The sequence below is a fragment of the Manis javanica genome, chromosome 13 (assembly GCF_040802235.1).
Source record: "Manis javanica isolate MJ-LG chromosome 13, MJ_LKY, whole genome shotgun sequence".
Lineage (NCBI taxonomy): Eukaryota > Metazoa > Chordata > Mammalia > Pholidota > Manidae > Manis > Manis javanica.
In genome coordinates this window covers 87521334-87549329 of record NC_133168.1, presented here as the reverse complement: position 1 = coordinate 87549329, position 27996 = coordinate 87521334, and the positions used below count along the sequence as shown (strand labels likewise).

Here is a 27996-nt window from a genome sequence, read left to right as displayed (position 1 = left end):
GGACTGGCTTTGCAGTGACCGAGGTAGGCGCCCACTGAATGTTCCTGGTACACAGGTCATGGTGAGGGCTGAGGTTAAGGGCCCCAGTACACGGGCAGCCCGTGTAACCTGACGGCTACAAAACCGAGCAGTTTGAGGAGGCTTCTCAGATTTCTTACCTCAGCTTCCCCTCGTGGGTCTTACGATACCAGGAACATGAGCATAACTAGGAAGATGAGGAGAGTCAAGGGACTCGGCCCAACTGAGTGGGAGTTTTCAGATGGTTATTGAAAAATTGTGTGAATGAAGCAGACACTGCTGAGGTTGAAAAAAGGTACTAATGCAGCACTACCAGAAATTGGGTGAGCCGGTGGGAACCCCTGTTGTTGCTGTAACATTACAGCAGCCCAAAAACTCCACTCTATGTACCCCAGTTCGGAGGAATTTAAAAAGCCTGAAGGCCATGATTACAATAAGAAACCTGACCAGGAATACCCGGAAGTGGTGGTCAGGCAGGTTAATCAATTTAAAGATAGACAAAAGTGCCAGTCTCTTCTGGCCGCACCCCAGCCTGGGACCTGAGACTGTTCGCATGTATGTGAGAAAAATGGCCAGGGGCAGGAGGAAAATGGCCCTGGGGCTCCTTGGTACCAGAGCCCAATGCACTATGATACCAAAACCTGTTGGTGAAGTCTTAGCAGGCGCTAAGGTTAGATTGGGAGGATATGGAGATGCAGTGGCTGATGGTATTGAGGTGGAAGTTTGGATGAAAATTGAGTGTTTGAGCAGGTTTTGCTTGAGATGGTTGCGTCCCCTTTACCTGAAAGGATTATTGGGATGGATACTGTGTCTGACTGGGGTTGGCTTCCCCTGCCTAATACAGTAACACAGAAGGCATGTAAGCCCACCCTCAGGCCTGTTTAGTCAGACATGCTAAATTGGGAATAGCTGGAACTTGACAAACATATCACCATTCTTAGGAGTGACATGCTGGAAGCTGGAGCACTGGTGTCCCCAGATTTGCTGTGCAGTAGTCCTGTGCGGCCTGTGCAGAGGTGGATGGCACATAGAGACTATTCAAGCTTAGATGAAGTGGGTACCGCCCATAGTCCCAGCAGTTCCAGGAATGGTGTCAGCCGTACAGAAAGTACAGCAGGTTGGAGGAGGCTGGTACCCCTGGATGGACCTTGCAAATGCTTTCTTCTCCATCTTAGTTCCTGAAAAGAGCCGAGCTTGGTTTGCCTTCACGTGGGAAGGATCCCAGTTTTTCTCTGCTGTGCTAGGCGGGGATCTGAGCTCCCCGGCTTATTGTCACTGCGCAGTCAGGAGGGATTTGGACTTGGCGCAACGCTTGAGTGTAATGATACACGATGTTGGTGACATTATGGTAATACCAGAAACAGAGGAGCTGCCTAGGACTCATTTGAATGCAACAAGGACATATGTGACCAACAAGGGCTGGTTAATAAATCCAGCGAAGGTCCAAGGTCCTGCTCAGTGAAATTCATAGGAAGAACACGGGCAGGAGCCACCCAGGGTATTCCAGAAGTGTGACTATCAATAAACTGCTGTCACTCCCCCACCAGGTCCAAACAAGAAGCTCAGCACTTGCTTGGTTTATGTGGATTTTGGAGGACTCGTATTCCACACCAGGGACTATTTCTAGCTCCTGTGTGTAAGACTCCGTGAAAGAAAGCTGCATCTGAGTGGGGTCCTGGACAGAACTGGGCCACGTCAGAACTACACATGGAAGCTGTGTGCTTGACACCATCGGGCCCTTGTGACCCCCACTCAGACAGGATTTGGGAAGTATCTTCCCCCCACACCCATGCAGACTGCAGCTTGTGGCAAAAAAAAAGAAAATGAGCATCTCCCAGCTGTGATCCTTGGGATTTTGGACCAGAAAATTCCCACATGCTGCTGCCTGGTACACACCACTTGAGAGACAATTATTAACGTGCTGTTGGGAATTAATCAAGACTGCCTCAGTGACTGAAGTACATGAAACAATTTTGAAACATGAGATACCCATACGTGTTGGGTGATGTCAGAGAAACACCCTAATGGGGAAAGCAGAGCCCAGAAGAGTCCCATAATCAAACGGATATGGTTCCTGCAGGGGCAGGCTGCCAGGGGGATGCAGGGAGACCCCCACGGATCCATGGGCAGGCAGCCTCATCTCCTCTGGGACCGATGCTGGAGCACCCAGGGAGCTGCATGGATGGTGCCCTAAGAGCAGCTCTCAGCTGAACAACAGAGCTGCTTGGTTACAGATGGCAGTTCCAGGAGGCATGGACAGTATCCTGGTTGGAGAGCTGCTGCAGTAAGACCAGAGGATGGCAAGACTGGCTGGGAAGAAGGGGAAAAAAATGATCTCAGTGGGCTGAATTCCATGCCCTTTTCTGGGCAGTGACGAGAGAATGGAGCAGTGAGGAATGCCCCTCGTGCTGGGGTTCCTATGACCTGGGGCTGTGGCCACTGGCCTGGCTGTGTGACCAGGTAGACGGGAAACGGGAAACTGGACTATGAAAGGAATGCCCATGTGGGCGACGGCCATATGGATATTGCCCTGGGAATTTGAGGGGCACGTTAAAGCGGGCCATGTTGGTATGCATCAGAAGAAGCCTTTCTAGGAGTGGGAGATGATTGGAACCACCAGGTGGGCCTGCTGGTGCTGCCCTTGGAGGCGGCTGCCTGGGTCCATACAAAGAGTGGCCGTGGGGAGCTGCAGCAGTGCGGGCAGAGGCTGAGTCTGCGCGTATTCCTCTTGCACCCTGTGAGGCACGGAATGCCAGAAAGACCTGTTCCGACTGTCAGCTAAAGAGACAGAGACTGCATCTGGCTATGGGGAAAGTTCCCCAGTGGGCACGCCCTGCACATAGCTGGCCAGTGGGTGACATTGGATCAATGCTGGTACCTCTCGGAGGCTGTAAGTGAGTCGTTAGCAAAGTAGACACTTATTCGGGACTACGCTTTGCATACCCAGTGGTAGGTGAAATGCTGAAGGTACTGTTTAAGGTTTAGAACTGAAGATTCTGTACCAGTTGGGACAACCAAGTTACATCTCCGACCAGGGGACACGCTTTACCGACCATGATGTTCCACGGTGGGCCGAGAAACATCCCATCAGACAGATGTACAGTATTGCATGTCACTCTCAGAGCAGTGGTTTAATAGAAAATTGGAACAGGTTGTGGGAGCACTGGCTGTCTAAAATGGGAGATAAAGGCACGAGGGGCTGGCTTACCTGCCTTCAAGAGCGGGTGCTCACACTCAACGTGAGGCGGGTAAGGGAGGGTAGGTTCCTCTGCTTCTCCAGGGGTCTGGGGAAGGGGGTCTGGGGGAGGTTGCTGTGCACTGTTCTGTTCTTACCCACACCACCACAACTTTGTTTTTTCCTCACCCATTCAATGGTCCCAGGAACGCAGCTGCTTCTGAGGCGCCAGAGCAGTGACCTTTACTAATTAAGCAAGAAGATGTAGCCACACCCTTAAATCTTTATGCCGTAATTCCTAAGCGCCTGCTGAGGTGAATGGTGCCTTGACCCCAGGTAGCCAGGTCACAACTCATAGCAGAGCTGTGCTTCCTAGTGGCTGGGAAAGGCCCCAGGCTCTGCTCCTGGGTAACCCTACCCAGGGTGGGAGGGGGCTGAGGGGGGGCACTTGTGAGACTGGTATTGCTGCCAGCCATCTGGACCAGCACAGTAGCCAGACCTAATGTCCACTCCACAGGCAGAAAAATCTGGGTAAAGATAAATGGCAAAGGAAGAGAGGAGGAAATTAGAGCTTAGGGTACAGGGATGGATAAGTGGGTTAGGCCTGGACAGAAATCCAGCATTTTATTAATACCTCAATAGATAGAGCCTCAGACCAAGAAAATAGTACCTGTCAGCCAAAGCACACCAGATGCCCCAAAGGGTGAAGCTCTGTGTTTGCCAAGACCGCCACTGCGTTTGCAGCCTGACAGGGTTGAATGGCAGCCTGCAAAACGGAGGTACATCACTCTGGGAGAAACTCTGGTCATAAGATAACGTTGACAAACTGAACCAATATAAAATGCTTGTAATGAGTTTATAGGTCAAGTGAGTTATCAGTGTAAATCTGCCCCCACCCCACACTGGCGTCTCCAAATGTCAGGCCTGTTTGCACTGGTACTATTGTTCTATCTGTTGTATGAATGCTATGCCACATGTAAGGGCTGCGACAGGCATGATCGCTTTGCTGTGAGGAATCCGTGTTTGAGACCAAGGAGCGCGCTGCATGACAATGCACTCCTGTTGCTCTGCTCTCTTCCTCACGTGCTGCCGTCTGCCCTGAATTCTTGCTCCCCTAGGATTGTCCTCACCACTGCAATAGCAGCGCAGACGGTGTTTAGCTCCGTCCTGCACCTGAGCTGAAAGGCAGGCGAGGAACTGGCACTGCTGTGGGGCTGGGTAGCTGAGTACTGGTCCAGGGAGGGGCTGGCTTGTCCTCTGAGACCTGAAGGTGGGTCGGATTGAAAATGAACGGCAGAGGCAGGGCCAGAGCCTGGAGGAGTCTGTGCAAGCAAGAAGATGTAGCCACACCCTTAAATCTTTATGCCGTAATTCCTAAGCGCCTGCTGAGGTGAATGGTGTGACTGCTGTGGAGGGGGCTCAGGTAGTGACCAGCATCCCCTGCACCTGCAGCTGCCAGCACACCTCCAGGCCCCGTCATGTGGCCTGTCTGACAAGATGTTTTCAGAGGCTTTAAAACAAAGGAAGAAAATGCTATTGTAATTCTCTTCCTGGTTTACTAAATAACCTGCATGTAAACCATAGAGCGTAACAAAGCAAACCCACTTCTCCCTCTCCCTGAATTGGGTGGGGACTTGGCCCACCCCCACTGCTGTGTAGTCACTGCTTGCCTTAGGGCTCCCCCCATGCTCGGTGGAAGAGCTGGACTTCAGTCTAGGCTTTTCTCTCTCTCCTGCCTGGCTTCTGGGGGGCCTGTGTGGCTGCCCTTCTGATCTCAGCTGGGTTGGGCTGGGGCTCCTGCATACAGGGACAGGGATGTCTGTCCCCAGCCCTGGCCAGGACCCAGGCACAGCTCTCTTAACCTCACCTGCCAGGATTGCACACCCTGAGGTGACCCAGCTTCCCGTTCCACTGACCAGCTTGAGGTTTCCATATCCCATCTCCTTTGGCCCTCTGCTTGCCTGCTGGAAACACACCACTTAAAACTTCAGGGTATCTGCAAATACAGGATTTAATACATCCAGGTTATGGCAAAAGAATACCAGTGATCTTTTGCCATAACCTGGATGTAATGATGGGGGGGGGGGCTGTGGAGGGGAGAGGGCGAGGAGAGAGCATAAGCTAGCAGGAGAGCTCTTTAACGGGTTTATCCAGTTTTCCCAGCATAATTTGTCAAAGATTCTATCCTTTCCCCATTCCTATTTACACTTGGTTCCTTAGTAGTTGATTGTACGTGTTTATTTCTGGGCTCTCTCTCTTCTATTCTGTTGAGTTACATGTGCATCATTATGCCAGGACCATACTGATTTAATTACTATAACTTGTAATATAGTTTGTATTCAGGAAGCATGGTTCCTCCCATTTTCTTCTTTCTCAAGATTGTTTAGCTCTTCTGGGTCTTTTGTAGTTTCATCTGAATCTTAGTTTTTAAAAAAATATTTTTGAAAAATCATTGTGGTATTTATGGGGACAATATTGAATCTGCTGATCACTTTAGGTCAGATGCTCCAAAGCGCAAGTAACAAATAAAAATAAACGAGGGGCTGCATAAAACTAAAAAGCTCTGTACTGCAAAAGAAATAATCAAATGGAAAAGCAACCTACAGCTTGGGGAAAATACTTGAAAATCATGTATCTGGTAAGGGGTTAATATCCAAAAATATGTAAGTAATTTCTACAACTCAGGAGGGAAAAGAATTGGAACATGAGCCAAGAACCTGAATAGATACTTCTTTAAAAACAGAGAAATGGGATTCACATGAAGAGATGTTCAACATTGCTAATAATCAGAGAACTGTAAATCAAAACCAAAATATAATCACTCCTTATTTAGAATGGCTATTATAAAAAGAAGTGTTGGCAGGGATGTGGAAAAATCAGAATCCTTGTACATCCTTGGGCTGTGTCTGCATCTGTCTGTGTCTCAACAATTGATGTGGGAGATTTTTTTCTCTGTCAGTAATTATTTGTAAATTCTGATTGCTGTGTGGGGTCCCAGGGGCTGCAGAGAGCACTGTGTATATCCATTCCCTATTCATGACCATTTGGTTAGTTTCTAGAACAGTGATTTTGACTCTGGTTGTTGGGACCAAACAGGTGTTCAATATTGGGGATGTTTGTGTGCAGGGACTACTGTAGGCGTGTACACAGCCTTAGTAGATGCCGGCTGTTTTCCAAAGAGGTTCTACCAATTTAAATTCTCACTAGCCCTACATGAATGATCTGATTGTTCCAGAACCTGGGGAGCATGTGGTATTCTTGGTATATTTTCATTCATCTAACCTGATTTCTGTCTTAAAACAGCTCATTGCAACTTTTATTAGCATTTCCCTGAAATTAAACAGGGTAGAAAGCTTTTTAAAAACACTTCCGTTATTTGCTTATCCTCTTTTATCTAATGTCTATTCTAGCTTTGGCCATATTTTTCTAGTGGGCTTCCAGTACTTTGTTTTATGGGATGAAATTACTTACCTAATTTGGCTTGATATCCTTTACCAGATGCAGGTGATTTGAGTCTCTCCCACCCAGGCTTTCCCTGCTCTGTCTCACTGGTGAACTTGGATAAAAACCAGCTCATAATATATCTTAGTGTGATCCAGGTTGTCATTTTCTCCTCTCTGTGTTTCTCTGTATGAGGAAGGAAATTTTTTTCTCCTCATTGTGAAAGAGCTCTGCTGTGTTCCAAATTAAGGCTATGTTTTGTGTTTATGTTAGAACTTAAATTAACAAGTTAATTTAAGAAGTGATTGATCCCAGCAAAGGCTGGATCCCTGAATGGCAAGACAGTTGAAGAACCAATATCTCAACAAAAGCGCTGTGTGAACAATACTGGAGATGTCAGGACAGAGTGGAAGGAGAAGTGGGATGTGACTGAAGGAGGAGCGGAGAGAATGCGGGGTAAGAAATTGATACCCCAGGTGTAAATACCCAGCATGCTCCCCGTTGATGAAGGACAGCAGTCCACACATGCAGTTAACATGCCCTAAGCACAATATCTACACTGTAAACCGTAAGGGGTTACAGTATGATCGAAAAACCAGAAATAACATAACAGACTTCAGGGAAATCAGAGGCCAAATAAGCAAGAAAAAGGCTGACAGGTGATGTCTAAACATATATGCATATGGTAGATATATCAACAGAGCACCATTTTTAATATGCTCAAAGAAATTTTCATGTCAAACCAGAATTCTACACCCATCAGCAGTATTAACCACAAAAATGTTTTAAGAAAAAGTTAAAGTGAGACACGTCATAGTTGGCAGCCTTGAATTAGAAGAACTATGAGAGTGAGTTCTTAAATCCAAAGGAAAGTAACTCCAAGTTGAAAACCGGCAATGCAGGGAGAAACGAAGAGGAAAGGACAAGGCAATTAATGAAGAGAGGTGAATGTTAGTCTGTGAGTTCTAGAGTGAGCTCTCACGGAGATTAGACTGTGTAGAATTACAGTGCATGAGAACAGTAATAAATGTCAGAAAAGTTAGGAGAATTGAAAGTGTTCTAAGGTATTAATCAGCATTTGAGAAAGTGGTAAGAGTAATTATTTTATTAGACTGTCTTTATTTTTTTTAAGTATTTATTTTTCTATTTTGGTATTGTTAAAGTACAATTACTTGAACAACATTATGGTTAATAGACCCCCTTTTATCAAGTCCCCCCACATACCCCATTACAGTCACTGTCCATCAGCGTATAAGATGCCATAGAATCATTACTTGTCTTCTCTGTGTTATACTGCCTTTCCCTTGTCCCCCCACCCCCCACTACATTGTGTGTGCTAATCATAATGCCCCTTTTTCCCCTTTATCCCTCCCTTTCCCTTTGGTAACTGTTAGTTCATTCTTGGGTTCTGTGAATCTGCTGCTGTTTTGGTCCTTCAGTTTTTGCTTTGTTCTTATGCTCCACAGATGAGTGAAGTCATTTGATACTTGTCTTTCTCTGCCTGGCTTATTTCACTGAGCATAAGTTGTTGCAATGGTAGGATTTGTTTTCTTCTTATGGCTGAAAAATATTCCATTGTGTATATGTACCACCTCTTCTTTATCCAGTCATCTACTGATGGACACTTAGGTCGCTTCCATTTTTTGGCTATTGTAAATAGTGCTGCGACAAACATAGGGGTGCACCTGTCTTTTTCAAACTGGGCTGCTGCATTCTTATGGTAAATTCCTAGGAGTGGAATTCCTGGGTCAAATGGTATTTCTATTTTTAGTTTTTTTGAGGAACCTCCATAGTGCTTTCCACAGTGCTTGAACTAATTTACATTCCCACCAGCAGTGTAGGAGGGTTCCCCTTTCTCCACATCCTCACCAACATTTGTTGTTGTTTATCTTTTGGGTGTTGGCCATCCTAACTGGTGTGAAGTGATATCTCATTGTGGTTTTAATTGACAAAATTACACTTCAAATTTCTTAGGAAAAAGAGACCTGCGTGCATCTTAATAAACCTCGCAGGGTTTCCTTACGTAACCGCGGTAGAGCACTGTTCCCTCAGTTACGTACCTGAGGAAGCAGCTGGTTTGCTCATTTTTAAACACCAAAATCACCCTCAGCTGGAGCCACCCAATACATGGAGAAACGAGACTAATGACATAACCGCAGAATCACATTTCCCATTTCATGGATGCTCACTGCAGAACATATACTTGTCAGGAAACAATGCTTCATGAATATTCTTACATTTCTGTATGGTCAGGACTTTCTGAGCAAACAGCTTTGGTATCTGGGTTAAAGATGACTGCATAAGGATCCAAAAGACAGAGCCCACCAGACAGAAAGTTTCCTCTCTCCCCAGAGCCTTATGTTTACACTCCAGGCTATTTAAGCAATAGAGGAGACCTTTCCTTCTCTTCCAGAGTGCGGATCTGTTTACATTCCAGAGCAAACATCTCTATTTCCATCTCCAGAAATGCAAATGGACCAAAGTGCCAGCTATCAGTGTAAGCTCCAAGTTTCATGATTTCAGAATTCCTTCCTTGTGGTGCAAACCCCAGTGTGCACATAGGGTATTTTTGCCTCTCACGGCATTACCCTGTGGAGAACTGAGGCATAGGGAACCAACACCACTCACTCTCTGAGTAAATAAAAGGTGTGATTTCAGATACAAAACAAACAAAAAAGAAAGAAAGAGAAGCTAGGACAGCTGCTGCGGCCATTCAGGGAGGTCTCCCCCTTACCCCGATATACTTTCTGGGAATGAAATATGCTTGTCCTAGAGACAGACCACCAGGGGTTCAAATCCAAGCTCCTTCACCAGTTGCTGGAGCCCACACAGCACACCTGCTGGGCCTCACCTCTCCTCCTCATCCAGGGGCTCCACGGCCTGGAAAAACAAGCGTTCCTTGGGTTCCAGGTCACACAGCGCAGCCAAGTGCTTTTGCATCCAGATCTAGTGTAGGATGGAAGCCACAATCATGCACTGTCATCTCCAAGATTCATCTGTTTTCTCAGTGGGCCAAACGAGTGACTTGAATAAGGGTATGTGGAAATCACAACCCCTACATCTTTCAAATCCTTGGTGGCGACATCAGTCTGTAGTCTCCTGGAATATATACTTTAGAGGGGGTTCTAGAGGCTTGTACTTGACCTTTCACACAGCATGAGTTCCGTGCTTCCCTATTCCGAGTCTGGGGCCCCACCTGCAGCATAAGACCTGGAGACTTGTCTCCAGCCTGGAGCCCCCCCAAGGGGGTGTTTGTACTGATCCTGGAACTCCCCTCCAGGCCAGGCCTCCCCTCCTGGGAGGGTGAACACATCCCGAGAGCCCTGGGGGAGTGTTATGGAGAGACTAGAGCCAAGTGCCTCTGCTCAGCCTCCCAAGCCTTTTGTCATAGACATTCAGGCCGCTCAGCAGCCTGGCCTTGGGATGGATGGCTGAGGGGCACCATGGGGGAGGACTGGGGACCTGAGAGCTTTGGGGGGTGCTCTGAGGTGTGAAGCGTGGAGAAATTGGGCTCACAGAAAGCCCCCCAATGGAAGGAGTGCACCTCTTGGAGATGCTTTGAGAGACCAAGTTCAGCGTTTTTGAAAAGGAATTTTCTGGAATGTGTGGAGCAGCTGTGTTTCATTAAATGGGACAGTGCTAGACTGGTGCCCTGCAGCCGTGGGATCTACTTGGGTACATCTACAGTGGTGTGCAAGACGTGAAGAGACACCCTGGGGCTTCTAATCAACAAGTTTCTGTGTCTGAACATAATCTGTAGGTGACAGGAAATAAGGTTCAGTTTCTGTTTGAGCAGCCCTCCCCAGTGTTGCCAAGGTGTGCCAGCCTGGGGCTTAGAGTGCCCTGCTCTTCCTGAGCACCTTACAGGGGAAGGACAGAGGATAGAGGACAACCTGGCAGAGGTCAGGGCCCCCCTACGTCATAGAGTTTGAGGGCTGGGGGTGGGGTGGGCTGGGGCACATGATGTCTGCAGGAGGGGCAGAGCTTTGAGAAGAAAGAGCAGTGTGGTGGCAATCCGTTCAGCATTTATTACATTCTGCACAGGGATGACCCAAACCCCCAGGAACCATAAACCTCAGACACAACATACACCCAGACCACACTGCGCCTGGGGAGGCTATTTCTCAGGGATGAGGGTAGCGAGTTGCACAGGGGCTCCGCTGGGAGCATGTCCCGGGGCCCTGCTACAGCCAGCCACCCCTGCAGCCTCGGATGCTTCCACTGGGTACCCAGGGGGCGGTGGTCCCATGCAGCACTGCGCCGTCTCTGTGTCCATCCCGGGAAAGGCCGGGCCTGGTGAGGACAGCCCCCATCTCTTCCTGGAACCTGGTGGCTACGACTTGGTGACTGACAGCGCCCAGGCAGGAGTTGGCGTCACGGCGGGAGGCCACCTACATGAAGGGGAACATCCTCCACACGGTGGGGCAGCTCGCCTCTGTCCAGCGGGCCACGAGCAGAGGGGACGACACAGCACGAAGGGGGCCAGGTTGGCCGCAGCTATGTACGGGTCCTTGAGGGTGCAGCGGCAGCCTGGGGAGCTGCCCGGGTCTGCCGACAGAGGAGGTGCCAGAGCACCTGCCCCAGCAGAGGCTCAGGATGAGCAGCGGGAGGAAGAGGAGCAGCAAGCAGACTGGGGTCCTGGGGCGCCAGGTGCCGCCTGCCCGAAGGGGAAGAAGCTCTCCTCCACATGCAGCCAGGACACCAGCAGGGCCAGCAGGGCCGAGGGCCCGATGACAGCAGCTACAGGGCCACGTGGGTGAGCAGAAGAGACAGGTTATCCCGGGTTCCCCCCATTATCCTGCTTCCACCCCGTCCCCACTGCCCTCTGGGCTCCAGGCCCTGTGCGGAGGGTCCTGTCAATCACCAGCACCTGGGGGGTCCCTGTCACGGGAAGGCTCCTGAGCATCACCTACTCACAGAGGAGGAGGCTGGGTTCCAGAGGGGGAGGGGAACCACCCTTCAGTCTGACAGGACTGGTCGGCCGTGGAGCTGGGACCCCAGCCCCACCGGTCTTTAGGACGCCCCCACACCCAGCATGGCCCGAAGCTTCCCTGAGGCTGAGGAGCAGCCCACCCCCTGCTGATCGCCCCAGCCCAGAAACTCACCTGGCCCTGGCCGGCCCGTAAGTTTACATCTTGTGGGGCCTGAAGAACTGCAACAGTCCCTTTCTGCCGGCCCTCTGGCCTGGGGGCTCCAGCTGGCAGGACAGGCTGTAGCTGCAGGACAGAGGGACACCTGTGAGCCCCTGGAGCCACACGTCAGGGGGCCCTTCCCTCAGAGCCTGCCGGCAGCTGCAGCCCACGCCTCCCTCGGGGGGGCCTCACCTCTGCTCCTCGTCCAGGGACTCCACGGCCTGGAGAAATGAGATGAAGCGCTCCTCGGGCTCCAGGTCATACAGCCCGGCCACGTACTTGTAGATCATCATCTCTTGTAGGATGAAAGTGACCTGGGGCAGAGGAAGGACAGGATGCAGACAAGAGGGGGTGAGGAGTGGGGCACTGGGATGGTCCCGGATCTTTGCTCACACGGGAACCCGCCTTCCCTCCAATGCCATCCAGCCCTGCCTGTTCCCACTGTTGGGTCTCCAGCTCCTCCTCCAGGAAGGAGGCCTTGATGCCACCCCCCACCTGACAAAACCTTTAGTATCCTCAGCTCTGTGTGTCTTAACTCTCTCCAGACACGTTAGACCCAGGGGATGGGCGAGACAGGGTCCTGCCCAGGGGGTCTTGACTCCATCCCTCACCTTCCGTGACTGGGCACTCAACTGTCTCTGTCTCTTCCCGTCACCCTGGAAGGCAGGAAGGCAACCAAAGTGCATCAGAAACAGCCCCCTGAGCCCAGAACGAGGCCAGCACGTCCCTACCCTTTCTCAAGTTGGAGGACCTCCAGGGCCCTCCAAGGGGCAGGCCTGCCCAGAAGCAGCACCCGGACCTGGCCCGGGATCGGGGCTACCGAGAAGCGGAGACTGCACTGGGGAGCTGAGGCCAAGCTTCCCACGCAACTGTGTGATGGCAGACAGGGAGACTGGGGCCTCAGGCGGGAAGGCACTGCCAGCCCCCTGATGTGCTTCCTGTCCTGAAGGAGCAGCATCCCTCCCCCTGGGCAGGGCCTGAGGGGGAGACCAGTCCTGCCCAGATGCTGCCCCCTGGAGCCCTCAGCCCCACCTGCCCTGGGGCCAGGACTGGGGCTTAAACCTGTCTTTCTGGCACTCCTCTCCAAGAAGCCCAGCTCCTGGGGTGGAGGGGGGACTCAGGAGGGGGTGAGGCCCAGTGCTGAGAGGTCTGGGCTCACTGGGGGCTCTCTCCTCTCTAAATCTCACCACCCTGCCCCCCTGTTCCCTGCTGGGTCACTCACGTAGTTATTTTCTGGGAGTTGGTCTACAGGCACGTCACGTAGAAACGATCCAAGGAATGGGACCATGCCCTGTGGGACCTGGGTAGGGAGGTGATGAGTCCCCACCTGCCTCAGGGGCACCCACAGAGCCTCCCCTGAACCCCACACCCACAGCCCCCAGCTCCCTTGGACCACCCTGTGCTGCCTCCCCACCACCCTTCGCCCTGCTCTCCCCTCCCGGGCCCTCCCAGGGCTGGCTTTTGCCCAATCCCAGGACCTGTGGTCCCTGCACCTGTCCTCCACCTTCCCCCTGTACCCAGCTGCTCTCGCCCTCCTCCTGGTCACCCCAGTGCCGGCAGCTCAGGGCTGGTGGCACCAGGGGCAGGTACAGGGTCGCCCCCACCGCCCGTGACCCATGCCATGCCACTCTCACCTGCTTCTTCCTATGCTGGCATCCCCTGGGGGTGCACAGCTTTTGCTTCATGAGGGCCCTCACCTCCTGCAAGGACCAGGACACTCAGCTGCTCCTGCTCCCCTCCCACGTGCCTCCCACAACCAGACTGTGGTGGATGGAAGCCTTGCCCGAGCCCCCTGGCACCCATGCTGTCCCCACCTCCAGCAGGCTCTCAGCCTAGAGTGACCCCAGCTCCAGCACACACTCATACTCATGGGGTCCTTGGGCCACGGCCGCCGCCCTGAGAGTGTCAGGGGAGGTCCCTCTGCCTCCCAGGGTGCCCTGAGGACTCAGGGTCACCCGGCTATCAACACGGTTCCCCTCACATGATCAGGGGGGTGGAGCCACAAAGCTGAAGCCCATCTTCTGCTCCCTGGACCCTGCTCACCAGGGATGCCCACACCCCAGGGTGACGGCAACCGTCCATGTCCACATGAGGAGCCCGAGGCCACAGAGGGGCAGTGACAGGCTCAGGGGACCCAGGGGAGAAGCCGACCTTGCTCAGCCACAGGCCCCACCCCTGCTGCTGACTCCATGCCAAACCCAGCCCTGACAGGGGCCTGTCCTCTGGGGCCTCACTGGATGCCAGGCCCCTAGTCAAGTGGATCCAGGGAGAGAGACAGAAGAGGCCCTCAGGGGCCTGGGGGACCCTACTTTCCCCGTCAGCTTCCCCCTCTCACCCCGCACACCTCGAGTCTGCCCCAAACCTGTGCCACAGCACGGCAGAGGACTTGCCCCAAGAACCCCTCCCTTCCAGACCTCTGGCCTCCGTTTACCTCGAGGAGCCACTCTCTGTTAGCCTCCTCGTCCCTCTTTTTAAGTTTTTTGTAGGTCTGGGAGCTCTTCCTAAGGGGAGGGGAGAGGAGGAGGGAGAAACATGGCCAGCAGGTGGAGAGTTTGGGGGCAGACTCCCCAAGGAGATCCACTAGCCTGCATGAGGCTTTCCACCACAGCCCTGGGCCCTGGGGAATCCATGGCCGGGGAAGGGCGTTGCATGTTTCCACCCAGGGCCTCCATTCCCAGTTCTCCCGGGAACGAATCTGCTTTGGGCCAGGTCGCTGAAGAACACAAGCTCAAGATCTCCAATGGGCTTCAACCCATACCTGACATTGCAGGAAACTGATTCCTGCAGGGGTACTCCTGTCCTAACCCACAGAGGACCCCAAGAGCCCGCCATCCCTGCCCCTAGGCTCTGCCACCTCCCAGGAAGTCCCAGCCCACTGAGAGACACTGCAAGATGTAGGGGTGTCCCTGTCCACTCAGGTGCCCCGGTCCCAGGGACAGGACTACCCACCAGGAAACATGTCCCCAGGTGCTCTCCAGACGACCTATGGGACGGCTCTGCAGGGCCAAGAGAATGGCACGGAGGGCAGCGAAATTCTTGAGGGCCAGACACTCCTGGGAGGGAAGACAGAGCTGAGAGCCTGGCCTGCTTCTCTGCTCTGTCCCCCCATGAACTCCTGTCCTTCAGGAGACAGACACCCAGGGAGCCCAGCACACCTGGTACCTGCTGAGCAGCCCTCCTGGGTGGAGGACTTAGCTCAACCCAAGGAAGGGGCCAGGAATGGCTGTCCCACCCCCGGGACCTGCGAGTCCATGTCCTCATGCCCCTGGCACAAGGGTCTCAGGGACCATGCAGGGCAGACTGCAGACAACCATCCTGAGAGTTGGCAAAGGAGGGACCCCGGGGGCCATCCCATGACACACCTCGGCCACCCGGATCCAGAACTGCACCACTTGGGCCCTGTCCTGAGCCGTCATGGTCACGGTCCCGAGGCAGGAGGAGATGACCAAGCTAACCATGGCATTGAATTGCCTGATGACCATTTGCACGTTGGGGCCCAGGAGCTCAGTGCCTTCCATCAGTGGCGGGCTCTCTAAGTAGGCCTTGCATTCGCCGTATTGAATCCTGCTGTACAGCTCCTGGTTATGACAAGGGGTGTCATCCAGCTGTGCCCCTGGTGCCCCTGTTCCCAGGCAGGGTCACCAGTCACAGCTGGGGCCCAGGCAGCTGGGGACATGCTGTGAGCCTTGTGGCCATCCAGGCTTCAGACCACATCCACTGAGGCACCCAGGACCAGATGCACAGGACCCCACAGTGGTGGGGAACGGAGGGGCTCTGCTCGCAGGCACCCTCACTCACCTCCTCCCTGCAGCACAAGGCAGCTCACACCTGCCCATCCTGGGGCATCTGCCTCCCATTCTGCCACCCCATGGATCCTGCTCCCCACTCAGGTGCAGTTTCCCCCAGAACACCTCCACCCAGGGCCTTTGTTGGTGTCTGTGTCTCCCACGCCGTCAGGTCCATGGCAGGGGCCTCTGAAGTGCGGAAGCTGCGGAGGCCTGCCAGGCCAATGGCCCGAGGACCTAAGGCCCTGGCAGCACCTCCCTGAGCACCCCTCCCCTGCTCTGCCCCTCCAAGCCCGGCCAGGCCCTGCCCACCTTCCCTCTGCTCCTCCTCATTGGTCTGCAAGGATCCCTAAGTGCCACGGTCAGGGATGGCTTGGGAGTGAGGAGAGTCTCTCAGGGCACATGGTGAGTCCGTGGGGAAGCTGGGACGTGGGCCCAGATCACAGGAGTCCACGTCAGGGGACAGCAGGTCTGGGGCAGCCCGTGACACAGGGCAGGCCCACCCCCGACCCCGAGAGCCCGCTCCGCTCACCGCACACATCAGGGTCAGCTGCTCGGCCACCAGGTGGGCAGGGAACTGCAGGATTGTCCACTCCTCCGTCCTCGGCACATCCCGGGTGATCGTGACACAGGTGCTGGTGGGCTCCGGGTCCGCCTCTGGCTCTGCCAGGCCCGGTGCCATTCCTGCAGGTGCCACGGGACCCGGGCCTGAGGGCTTATGGGGCTCCAGCTCGGGGCCTGGCACCGGAGCTGAGACCACTCCTGGGATGTCCCAGGGGCTCATGGGGTCTGGACATGGCTCTGGCTCTGCAAGGCCTGGTACCATTATGGCAGTTGCTCTGCGCCCCAGGCCTGAGTGCTCCTGGGGCTCCAGCTCGGGGCCTTGCCTCGGAGCTGAGGTCTCTGCTGGGATGTCCTCTGGCTCTGCAGGGGCTGAAGCAGGTGACATCGGCCGTAGCTCCTGCACAGGGGTCTGAAGGAGTGCCTGGACTAGCTGTAGCCACAAAGCCGGTCTTCCCTTTGTCTCTGGAGCCAGCTGCCTCTGCCGTGGGTCTGGAGCAGGACACAGAGAAAGGGTCAGCCCGGGGCTGATTCCCCGTGCCTTACAATGACAGAAAAGCCCTCACTGCCTTGAAATGAACCCCAGTCCGGGAAGCCCACCCTAGACAGTCCCCTGGCTGCAGCCCCTCACCTTCCAGCTCTGCCACCGTGGGTCCCAGGTGCTCCTCCTGGACCAAGTGGTGGAGGACTTGGCCCTCCAGGGTGGATGAAGGCTGGTTGGCATGGTGGACCCTGGGCACACTCTCAGGCTCCCAGGCAAGTCGCCTAGCCTGTCCCATCCTGGGGCTGGGGGAAGGCCGGGGGGTGGCAGAGTGAGAAGCCTGGTCTTTCCAGCCACACTGCCCTCCGGGTCCACCCTTGTGTGCGCCTGGCCGCTGTGCACTCCCCTGCCTGTCCAGGCACCTGCCCCTCCCCCTTCCTGACCCCGCGTGTCTGTCCTGGGACCCCATCCTCTCCCATCCTCCCGAATAGGTAGTCCCCAGTTGTCAGCCCGCCCATGGGAATCCGAAGATGAGTGACCTACTGGGCTCTGCTGGGCTCCCCCCGCCCCAAGCCCCAAACTGCTCCTCCCCCCATTCTGTAAGACAGGCAGCGCCCCCTCTGGACCCAGTGAATGCTCACATTTTCAGTTCCTCCTCTGGCCCCTCATCATGCCCCCTGTTGCTTGAAGAGGCCGTGAGGGCATCACTTGTGACACTCCCTGACCATGACCTGCAGATGATGCCTGAAGTGACTGCCCAAGTCCACCCGGGATGGGGTCCCAGTATTGTGTCTGCTTCCTTCACTCAGTTATGCTAAGTATCCCCAAAGGGTCTGCACAAAGTGGGCACTGCCTACCTATTGTTGCTTAAGGAAGTCCTACCAGAACGTGTTCAGGTACCCCTCTCCTGCCCCCAGAGGTCCCTCATGTGGCCACAGTGAGGACAAGGACCTGGCCCAAACACAGGGAATCGTGAGCCTCTGTTCCAAAGGCTGCTTTCCATGTGCTTTTCCAAATGAGCCAGGCTCCAGGCCACTGACGGGTGAGACCAAAGGCTTTCATCGGGTACAGAGAAGTAAGCCCCGAAGTGGCCCAGCTTGGCCGGCAGTCCTTTACAGTGCCGGGCGCCAGGGGAGCCCCTCTAAGGCGCCTTCCGTGTTCCCTATGGGCACCCTAACAGGCTGATCGCCAGCCACCCTGCCTGTCAGAGGAGCACACTGCAGCTCAGACCGTGTGTGGACACGCAAGACACACCGTGGGCTGTGGGCAGAGGTCCGACTGTGCCGAGGAGGGGGTGGGTGCTCACCGGGGGAGCAGCTGGCCCGTGGCCGGCTGGTCAGCATACCTTAGAGAGAGTAGGGACCAGGAAATGTTCCGGCTGAGGGTTGTCCCTGAAGACAGCGTTCTTGCCCAGAACTCTCCCTGCTTCTCCTTCACAGCTGCCAGCTGGTCCGCGTCCTCGGGAGGGAGTGTGGCCTCGTAAGCGCTCCGGCTGGTGTTTGGAGCTGGTTCCACTCGTACCAAGTGCTTTCTTCCCTTCCTCCTCACTCCTGTCCAGGGAGCCCTGCACGTGGGGACCTCAGTCCCATGGAGAGTTGGCTCAGGTTCACGCTGAGAGGGGCAGCAGGGATATAGTCAGTGGGAAACCCAGGACCCACCAGGACGAGGGAGGTTTGCAGCTCACCCAAGAGCCCCCAGCCCCCTGGGGTGCGAACAAGGAGAGGCATGGGGTGCCCCTGGGAACAAGGTTCCAGGCCCCCTGGAGTGGGACTGTCAGCCACTCTCGTGGGAGGGCCCTGGCAGATTGCCAGGTGTGGAACGGGGTCTTGGGGTGTAGACAGCCTGCCCCAGTTCGAGGGAGATGGAGTAGGTGAATCCATCCACCATCTCCTCCATGCTCCCCAGGGTGGAGCTCTGCAAAGCCAGCACCTGGTAGCTGGGGAGGAGGCACCCACGGTTGCATGGACCTCCCCGCAGGGGGCAGTGTGGGTCCCCAACCCTGCCCCTGAGATCAGGCAAACAGGGTGGCCTTCTGCATAGACATCCAGTCGTCAGGGAAGGAAAGGACACCCCCGGGCTCAGGATTGACGTGTGTGGAAGTACCTGGTCCCAACACTCACCTCCACATCCTGAATGATGAGACCAGAGCTGTGACATTGACTGACCCCTGCTCCCCAGCCTTCTGTCCCACCCATGCCCCACGCCCACCGCACACACACAAGGGGCCGGGAGAAAGGTCAGCCTGGGATGGGTCACACTCGTGGCCTGGCCCTGGAGTGGCCCGCTCTGGGCTGCCCTGTGTTACCTCGGGACTCCTCAGGAGACATGGACAGAGGCGTTGGAGGTGGTCTCTGAGCCAACGCCCACAGGCAGCAAGAGGACACTCTCTCTCGGCTTCCCTGACTCCCACGCCTTCAGAAGGCTTCACACAACAAGACCGCATGTTGCTCTGTCGAGCGCCTCCGGTCAAGTGAGCTGGACTGGGGTCTGCGACCAGGATCTGGGTTCCGTCCAGGTCACAATTCAGGTTCTACTGGGCGTGTCATCAGTGACATCACTTCTTCAAGGGTCCATTTCCTGGGCCCCTCCCTGCATTCAGACACGCCCACATGCCCCTCTGGGCTGCCGACTGCCCACCCTCCTGGTCCTTGCCATGCATGACTACACAGATCACCACCAGAGCTGTCCCCTCGCTCTTTGGCAATGTCACCAGGGTCCCAGCTCTGAGGAGACAAGAGCTGAGCTCAGGCCGCTTTTTCTCACCAGTCCTCTGTCCTACTGAAGCCACGGTACCTCCCAGGAGCTGCCCAATGTCCCGACCTGCACAGACAGCGTCATGCCAGACATTCTTCCCTAGGGACATCCCTACCAGCAGTGTAGGAGGGTTCCCCTTTCTCCCCAGTCTTGCCAGCATTTGTTGTTCCTAGTCTTTTGGATGGTGGCCATCCTAACTGGTGTGAGGCAATAATATCTCACTGTGGTTTAATTTACATTTCCCTGATGATTAGGGATGTGGAGCATCTTCTCATGTGGCTATTGGCCATCTATGTTTCTTTGGAGAAGTGTCTTCATATCCTCTGCCCATTTTTTAATTGTGTTATTTGCTTTTTGGGTTTTGAGGAGTGTGAGTTCTTTATATATTTTGGATGTTAACCCCTTGTTGGGTATGTCATTTACAAATATATTCTCCCATACTGTAGCATGTCTTTGTGTTCTACTGATGGTGTCCTTTGCTGTACAGAAGCTTTTTAGTTTGATGTAGTCCTATGAGTTCATTTTTGCTTTTGTTTTCCTTGCCTGAGAAGATGCATTCAGGAAAAAGTTGCTCATTGCTCATGTTTATATACAAGAGATTTTTTCCTGTGTTTTCTTCTAATAGTTTTATGGTTTCATGATCTACATTCAGTTCTTTGATCCATTTCAAGTTTACTTTTATGTATGGGAATAGAGAATAATCCAGTTTCAGTCTTTTGCGTGTAGTTGTCCAGTTTTGCCAACACCAGTTGTTGCAAGGAGCTGTCATTTCTCCATTGCATATTCATGGCTCCTTTATTGTCTATTAATTGACCATGTATTCTTGGGTTTATATCAGGACTCTCTAGTCTGTTCCACTGGCCTGTGGGTCTGTTCTTGTACCAGTACCAAATTGTCCTGATTATTGTGGCTTTGTAGTAGAACTTGAAGTCTGAGAGCATAATCCCCACAGCTTTATTCTTCCGTCTCAGGATTGCTTTGTCTATTTGGGGGTCTTTTGTGATTCCATGTGAATTTTAGAGCTATTTGCCCAGTTCATTGAAGAATGCCATTGGTATTTTGATAGTGATTGCATTGAGTCTATAGATTGCTTTAGGCAGAGTGGCCATTTTGACAACATTAATTCTTCCTGTTCATGAGCACAGAATGTGTTTCCATTTATTGGTGTCTTCTTTAATTTCTCTCATGAGTGTCTTGTAGTTTTCAGAGTATAGGTCTTTCATTGCCTTGGTTAGGTTTATTCCTAGGTATTTTACTCTTTTTGATGCAATTGTGAATGGAATTTTTTCTTGATTTCTCTTTCTGCTAGTTCATCACTAGTAATAGGAGTACAACAGAGTTCTGTGTATTAATTTTGTACCCTGCAACTTTGTTGAATTCAGCTATTAGTTCTAGTAGTTTTGGAGTGGATTCTTTAGGGTTTGTTATGTACAGTGTCATGTCTTATGCAAACAATGACAGTTTAACTTATTTGTTACCAGTCTGGATGCCTTTTATTTCTTTGTGTTGTCTGATTGCCGTGGCTAGGACCTCCAGAACTATGTTGAATAAAAGCGGGGAAAGTGGGCATCCTTGTCTTGTTGCCAACCTTAGAGGAAATGCTTTCAGCTTCTCGCTGTTAAGTATGATGTTGGCTGTGGGTTTGTCATAAATAGCCTTTATTATGTTGAGGTACTTGCCAACTATACCCATTTTGTTGAGACTTTATCATGAATGGATGTTGAATTTTGTCAAGTGTTTTTTCAGCACCTATGGAGATGATCATGTGGTTTTTGTACTCCTCTTTCTTGATGTGATGGATGATGTTAATGAATTTTCTAATATTGTACCATCCTTGCATCCCTGGAATAAATCCTACTTGATCATGATGGATGATCTCTTTGATGTATTTTTGAATTTGGTGTGCTAATATTTTGTTGAATATTTTTGCATCTATGTTGTCAGCGATATTGGTGTGTAACTTTTTGTGTGTGGTGGTTTCTTTGCCTATTTTTGGTATTAGGGTGATGCTGGCCTCATAGAATGAGTTCGGAAGTATTCCTTCCTCTTGCAGTTTTTGGAAAAGTTTAAGGAGGACAGGTATTAGATCTTCACTAAATGTTTGATAAAATTCAGTGGTGAAGCCATCTGGTTTAGGAGTTTTGTTCTTAGGTAGTTTTTCGATTACCAGTTGAATTTTGTTGCTAGTAATTGGTCTGTTCAGATTTTCTGTTCTTTCTGGGTTAGCCTTGGAAGGTTGTATTTTTCTAGAAAGTTGTCCATTTCTTCTAGGTTATCCAATTTGTTAGCACATAATTTTTCATCATATTCTCTAATCATTCTTTGTATTTCTCATTTCTGATTCTGTTCATGTGTGTAGACTCTTTTTCCTTGATAAGTCTGCCTAGAGGTTTATCTATTTTGTTAATTTTCTCAAAGAACCAGCTCCTGCTTTCATTGATTCTTTCTATTGTTTTATTCTTCTCTATTTTATTTATTTATTTTCTGACCTTTATTATGTCACTCCTTCTACTGACTTTGGGCCTCATTAGTTCTTCTTTTTCTAGTTTCATTAATTGTGAGTTCATATGGGATTGTTCTTTTTACCTTTGGTATGTCTGTATTGCAGTACACATCCCTACTAGCACAGCCTTCACTGCATCCCACAGATTTTGTGATGTTGAGTTATTGTTGTCATTTGTCTCCACATATTGCTTGATGTATGTTTTTATTTGGTCATTAATCCATTGATTATTTAGGAGCATGTTGTTAAGCCTCCATGTGTTTGTGGGCTTTTTTGTTTTCTTTACATAATTTATTTCCAGTTTCATACTTTTGTGATCTTAGAAGCTGGTTGGTACAATTTCAACCCTTCTGAATTTACTGAGGCTCTTTTTGTGGCTTCGTAAATGATCTATTCATGAAGATGTTCCATATGCACTTGAGAAGAATGGGTATCCTGCTGCTTTGGGGTGGAAAGTTCTGTAGATGTCCGTTAGGTCCATCTGTTTTAATGTGTTGTTCAGTGCCTCTGCGTCCTTCCTTATTTTCTGTCTGATTAATCTGTCCTTTGAAGTGAGTGGTAAATGTATTGTATTCTATTTCCCCCTTTAATTCTGTTAGTATTTGTTTTACATATGTTGGTGCTCTTACATTGGGTGCATATATATTTATAATGGTTATATGCTCTTGTTGGACTGATCCCTTTTTCATTATGTAATGCTCTTCTTTGTCTCTTGTTACTTTCTTTGTTTTGAAGTCTGTCTGATACAAGCACTGTAACTCCTGCTTTTTTCTCCCTATTGTTTGCATGAAATATCTTTTTCCATCCCTTCAATTTTAGTCTGTGTATGTCTTTGGGTTTGAAGTGAGTTTCTTACAGGCAGCATATAGTCAGGTCTTGTGTGTTCATCCACTCAGTGACTGTGAAAAAATCTTTATAAAAATGACAAAACACCAAAAAACAAAAAAAGGAAGAATGGGCAGCTCACAAATTGTGAGGACACCCTCCCAAGCCTAAGAATAAAACCCATAGGTCCCTAGGCTATGACCTGTAACCCCCACCCCAGGCAGATGGGACTTATTCTGACCTGTGAGAGAAAGGGGTTCGTATACAACAGGTGCTGAGCACTGACTTCCTACATCAGTGAATGAATGGAGCTCTGAATGAGGTCTCCCACAGTCCTGACTCCTGGAGCTGCTGGACAGACACTTGAGAGTCCAAAGTATTGTGTATACAGCAGGTACTCAGTTAACCCTGGGCCAGGGCTCTGCCTAGCAGGGTTGCCCAAACCTAGAGATAGGGCCCAAAACCAGTGCTCTGAACTCCTTTCTACTTCCCAAAGGCCCAGAGAGGAATCTCCTGGAGGCCATTTTCTAGAACCTGAGGTGGCTTCAGTAAAAAGAGACTGTGATGAAAAAAAATCCCAGAGTGGTGGGCGTCAGGCATGGCTAGATCTGAGGACTGGGGTCTGTCTATCTGTCTGGGCCGCTGTCCTCCCTGCAGGCTTCCCTTCCAGGCAGTCTCAGCCTGCTCCCGGTAGGAACAGGGTGTCCGTTTCCCCGTTCCTTTCAGCAAGAGCTTCAGGTGGTGCTCAGTGAGAATCTAATGCCCAGGGCTTGGACCCAGGGGCTGTGTGTGGGGCTGAATTTGTCATCAGTACCAGAGGGCACCAAGCTGGGTGCTCTGCTACTACTGGGCACAAGCCTGGGTGATGACCATCGGGACATACAGCTTCCTAGACTTTCCCTGGAGGCTGTTACTGGGGGGCTTAGGTGCCATTCTGGACTTGCAGGTGGCTCTGAGCCCCTGGGGGGTCAGGTCTCTAGGGTCTTTCTCATGAGGTTCCTGACCCAGCATCCCGTCCAGTCTGCCCACTTGGCCGTGCCACTAGGCTGGAGTCCAGCCCTAAGGAATGAGAATTGGTCTTCAAGGGAGGGCATGCCTGGTGCCCCAAACTCACCCCTGGGGCACGGCTTGAGCAAAAGCTAGGAGGTGGCCAATCCCAGGGAAGGGGCCCTTGTGGAGCAGTGAGCAGTCACTGTAGCTGGGGCTCTGGGGCCTCCGTTTCCCCTTCTAAAGGCACAGATAGGGAAACCGAGCACCCCCAAAAGGGCGGGGCCTGGGCTTCTGCCTTGGGCCTCCCCAGCCCAGAGGCCTTGTCTCCTTTGCCACAAAATTCAGAGATTCTGGGTTTTAATCTCCACTTCCAACACCATCTTGCCTCGTCCCCCATTAAAACCGAAAACTTGATCTCGTTGAGCGTCTAATAAATATATAATTATGGGGTCATTATGTTGTACATCTGAAACCAATATTGTATGTCAAGTATATTTGAATTTTTTAAAGGGAGAAAAAAAACCCGGAGAAATCTGTTTTGCAAACTCCATGGGAGGTGGCTGGGAGCAGGGCAGGGTGGGCCTGGAGGACATGTGCCACTGCTGCCGCCTGGTGGCCATGTGGGGGGTGGAATCTACGACAAAATCCTTGAAGGATGGCGCTGTCGGGGTGTGTACGGGGGACCGGGGCACAGGTCCTGCTGCGTGGCTTTGGGGGTGAGGAGCAGGTCTCGTGGCAGGGCTGATGGACGGACTGAGGCTTCTGTTATAGGGGTACCCCGCCCCATTCCCCCTCCAGCCATCCCTCCCTTTGCCCAGGTGTGATTTTGCAGAGTTCCGAGTGACCATCCAGCTCTCTCCCCCAGAGTGGGTGCTACTGGGGCGCCAGGGGGAAAGATTAATAAGTGTGCGTGGAAAGAATGAATGAATTCTCCAACTAGGGGGTTTTGAGCAACACAGCCAGGCTTTGGCTGGGGGGCGGATACATAACAGGAGGTTCATTTATTAAGCCTTAGATGCACCTGCCCCACCCCAGAACAGCTCTGTAAGGTCAGCATTACCACCACCCTCATTGTACAGGGGAGACTGAAGCCAGGGAGGGGCCACCACCTCCCTCAGAATGCTTGGGATCCTCCTTCCTTTTCCCACACCGGGATCCTCCCACGTCTTGCAGTGTGGCTGAGCTCTGCACCCAACCTCCCCATCCAGTGCTTCTGGGACAGGACACCCAGCCCAGGGTCCTAGGATCAGCAGCAGCCCCCTTTGGGCCCTCTCCTGCCTATTCCACCCCTGTATAGACCAGTGACAGTGCCTGTCCATGCCCCCTGGATGTCAGGCCAGGGCCCAGTGTAGCCACTTGTTTATGGCGCTTTCTAGGGCTCCCACCACAGGTGCCAGACAGAGTAGGTGAGGGAAGGAGGGAGAGTGAGGCCTAAGCTGGGGGCAGGAATGGGGTCTGGGCCCCTTGGCCCCAGATTGAGTCCTGCCCACGCTGGAATCAGGTTAGCCACCGCCCACTCTGAGCCTTCGTGGTCACATCCGTAAAATACAACAACCATGCACCTCTCCAGGGGGTTATGGGGGTTCAGGGCATCATGTGAGTGGATGGAACAGGCTGGGTATACAATAAGCACATAATAACCAGGTTTCATCAGTCTTCCTGTCCAAAAGACCAGGCAGACATTCCTGTTTCTCCCTCAGGCCTCCAGGTGCTGGGGGCCACTAAACCTGGGGCTCTGCATTAGATCTCTGAGCAGCAGTGGGAGTCCAGTCACCTGCGCAGAGCTGCCCTCCAGACCATCCTGCCCACCAGGCTCCAGAGCCCTGGCCGTAGGGTGTCCATGCATCTGTGTCATATCCTCCAAGGGCAGCTCCGTGTCCAGGGCTGGCTGAGGGGTGCCCTGAGGCAGCTGTGTCTTCTCTGTGAGAGGCCCGGGGGTGTCCAGGTCAGCCCTCTCACTTTTGTCCCAGGACATGTTCACCACCAGCATATCTTCTGGTGTTGCCTCCTCTGGGAAGTCCACTGGACTGGTCCACTGCCACACCTGGAAAGGGAGAGTAGGGCCAAGGCTGTAGGCGGATCCCTACTTCCCATCCACACAATCCCACCCTCCACCTGGGGTGGTCCATGTCCCTGCTGGTTAAATTCTCTTAAAATCCTGAGATCAATTAAAAGATCAAATCTGCCTCAGTGACCCCCATTCAGACCCTCTTAGGAAGGGACCCCATTTCTTTTTGGGAAATTGCTGCTCCTTTTCGCACTTGATGCGGTAGGGCAGGGCAATGGCGCCCAGCCAGTCAGAGCACTCCAGCCCCCTGATTCCAGTGATCAGTTCAGGGATGGGCATGTTACCCATGCTGGGCCAATTAGTGATGGCCCTGTGACTTTTGCTGCAGTGAATGGGGAAAAAGGACAGCCAGCTCCCACAGGGGGAAGGCTGAGCTTGCCTGAGAGAGGAGACCCTGCAGGCAGAACAGCAGCCCAGACACATAGATCCAGCCATACCTGAAGCCTACCACTCTGGATTTTTTTTCCCCCATCGGGGTCCCCTCTGTCAAAATCACTTTGAGCTGTTTCTGTTACTAGGAAATGACCCACGGGAGGTTCCTCTGTGAGCCACTGCTCACCCATCTGTAAAACGGGACAGGCGTTTGGAGTCCATGCCTCAGTGGGTTGGGGAGAAAAAAATGAGCTAATATATGGCCATTACCCTGCAGAGCCCTGGCCCAGAGTATGGACCCAATAAGCAGGACCTGGAGTTGGGAAAGGAGCCCTTACCTGCTTCCCCTGGCTGCCAGGGAGGTCCACCGCGCTGCTGGCACAGGGTGTGGGCAGGGGCGGCCACAGGTGCCATGCGGCCCTGAGAAAGGAGGGAAGCAGGTCAGAGGAACGGTGCTTCCAATGTTACTTTTTAACTTTTCTGATTTATTTTTTTAAATCTCTTATTAGGTTCTAAAGGGAGTGAAGGTGTGGATTGAGGGAGGGGCTACAGGAGTCTAACAGACCCAGGTCCAAATCCCCAACTGCCAGATGCCCTGAATGTGACCACCTGGGCCTCAGTTTCCTTACCTGTAAAGTGGGCACAAATACCTAGCTGGTGTGAACAGTTATTACTGTTACGATTATTGCTATTATGGATCGTCTTGGAGGAGAAGGTGCAAGTTACCTGTTCATGCTGAAGTACCCAAAGATGCCTAGGAGAAGGATGCTCACAAAGCTCCCCAGACACACTAGGAATATGGACAAATCCGACAACTCAGAGACCTGGACTTCTGAGGGGGAAAGAGCTTGGGTTGGGGGAGGGACACCTCCCACCTCTCCTTGGGGAGGGAGGGAAGGGCAGGCCTCCCATCAACCTGCTGCTGACCCTGGCACATCACGGCCCCTCCATGCCTCGATTTCCTCACCTTTGAAGTGGGAGACAAAGAAACCCCCTTGTGTCGTGTCTGTGGGGTAAAGGCCTTGACACACCGCCAGTGTTCAGGACACCAGCACCGAGGGACCACGGGTGCGGCCTGTATATTGCTCCCCTGGTCCCAGAACTGCCCTCCCCACACCAAGCCTGACTGACTGGCCCTCTTGAGGCCAGATTTCACTGCAAGGACAACAGGCAGGGACCCTAGCAGGAACAGGGGTCATTTGGTCTCCAATCCCTCAGGGTCATGATCCCCAAGACAACAGAGCCCACCTCCTTATCTTTGTGATGACAGAAACACACATTCATTGGTGGTCATTCATTCACTCAATAAATAGCACCCCCTGCTCCCTGCCACTCCCCAGGAGACCCTAGGCTGGGGGAGGCAGAGCCAAGACACACACACTCCTACCTACTCCCAAGGTGCCAGTCAGTCTCTACTGAGGGAAAGCCTGGAAGGCTTGCTGGAGGAGGAGGCTTTTGAGCTGAGCTTTGAAAGATGAAAAGGAGTTTGACAATAGAAGATGCATTCCAGGCAGAGGGGCTTCATGGGCAAGGCTACAGGGGTGTGAGAGAAGGTTCATGAGGGAAAGCAGCAGGTGACAAGCTGGTGAAGGAGTTGGGAGCAGGCCAGGCTGGGACTTTCTCCTGAGAGCAATGCATGGGGGGCCACAGAGCAGGGCCAGGTAGGACTGCTTGCAGAGGTGTGGGAAGGGGCAGTACATACTAGGTGACTACCTAGCCCTGCCTCCCCTGCCCTCCACTCACCGATGCTAAAGTGCTGGAGCTGACTCCAGGCGCCCCACTGCATCACCGCATCTGCGCGCACCTGCAGGCTGCTGAGGGTGACCTGGGTCTCTGTGGGCTTCACAGACAGCTCTGCAGGACAGAGGCACACATGCATCCCTGGTGCCGC

The 27996-nt window shown here is 52.5% G+C and overlaps 4 protein-coding genes across 9 annotated transcripts in view; 1 reads left to right on the top strand and 3 right to left on the bottom strand.

Moving 5' to 3' along the window:
• The window catches only part of LOC140845589 (uncharacterized), a 35654-nt gene extending 15629 nt beyond the window's left edge, over positions 1-20025 (bottom strand). Inside the window, exons 1-2 of one of the 5 annotated variants that reach the window (XM_073220158.1) lie at positions 17235-20024; positions 16744-16898 (exon numbers count right to left, since the gene is read on the bottom strand). In XM_073220158.1, the coding sequence (XP_073076259.1) occupies positions 16744-16891 (148 nt within the window). In that variant the 5' untranslated portion in view covers positions 16892-16898; positions 17235-20024. Of the gene's footprint in view, positions 1-16743 lie in introns of all 5 variants that reach the window. The other 4 variants (XR_012124436.1, XM_073220156.1, XM_073220155.1 and 1 more) reach the window with 4 other exon arrangements.
• Positions 1-27996, top strand: part of SLC27A1 (solute carrier family 27 member 1) — a 92207-nt gene that overhangs the window by 37857 nt on the left and 26354 nt on the right. The window lies entirely within an intron of this gene.
• Positions 10631-14262, bottom strand: LOC140845591 (ral-GDS-related protein-like). Of its 2 annotated transcripts, XM_073220162.1 has the most exons (7): positions 14198-14262; positions 13401-13466; positions 12989-13066; positions 12378-12422; positions 11959-12080; positions 11740-11850; positions 10633-11374 (listed from the first exon to the last, which is right to left on the bottom strand). In XM_073220162.1, the coding sequence occupies exons 2-6, from the start codon at positions 13449-13451 to the stop codon at positions 11763-11765; spliced, it is 384 nt and encodes a 127-aa protein (XP_073076263.1). In that variant the 5' UTR covers positions 13452-13466; positions 14198-14262; the 3' UTR covers positions 10633-11374; positions 11740-11762. The 2 variants fall into 2 exon arrangements, with proteins under 2 accessions (XP_073076262.1, XP_073076263.1); XM_073220161.1 differs by having other exon boundaries at positions 10631-11850.
• Positions 15024-16500, bottom strand: LOC140845590 (uncharacterized). Its single transcript, XM_073220160.1, has 2 exons — positions 16084-16500; positions 15024-15344 (listed from the first exon to the last, which is right to left on the bottom strand). Exons 1-2 carry the CDS (start codon positions 16498-16500, stop codon positions 15024-15026), a joined length of 738 nt encoding a protein of 245 aa, XP_073076261.1.

Excerpts from the sequence above, each read along its gene's own strand:
- LOC140845591 (XM_073220161.1), bottom strand. The coding sequence starts at position 13,451 with ATGAAGCAAAAGCTGTGCACCCCCAGGGGATGCCAGCATAGGAAGAAG. Across the intron at positions 13,067-13,400 it reads GCCAGCATAGGAAGAAGCAG|GTCCCACAGGGCATGGTCCC; the intron begins GTGAGAGTGGCA and ends CTCCCTACCCAG. Across the intron at positions 11,851-11,958 it reads TCCCTGGACGAGGAGCAGAG|CTACAGCCTGTCCTGCCAGC; the intron begins GTGAGGCCCCCC and ends TCTGTCCTGCAG.
- LOC140845590 (XM_073220160.1), bottom strand. The coding sequence starts at position 16,500 with ATGTCACCTGCTTCAGCCCCTGCAGAGCCAGAGGACATCCCAGCAGAG. Across the intron at positions 15,345-16,083 it reads AGCTGACCCTGATGTGTGCG|GAGCTGTACAGCAGGATTCA; the intron begins GTGAGCGGAGCG and ends TGTCATAACCAG.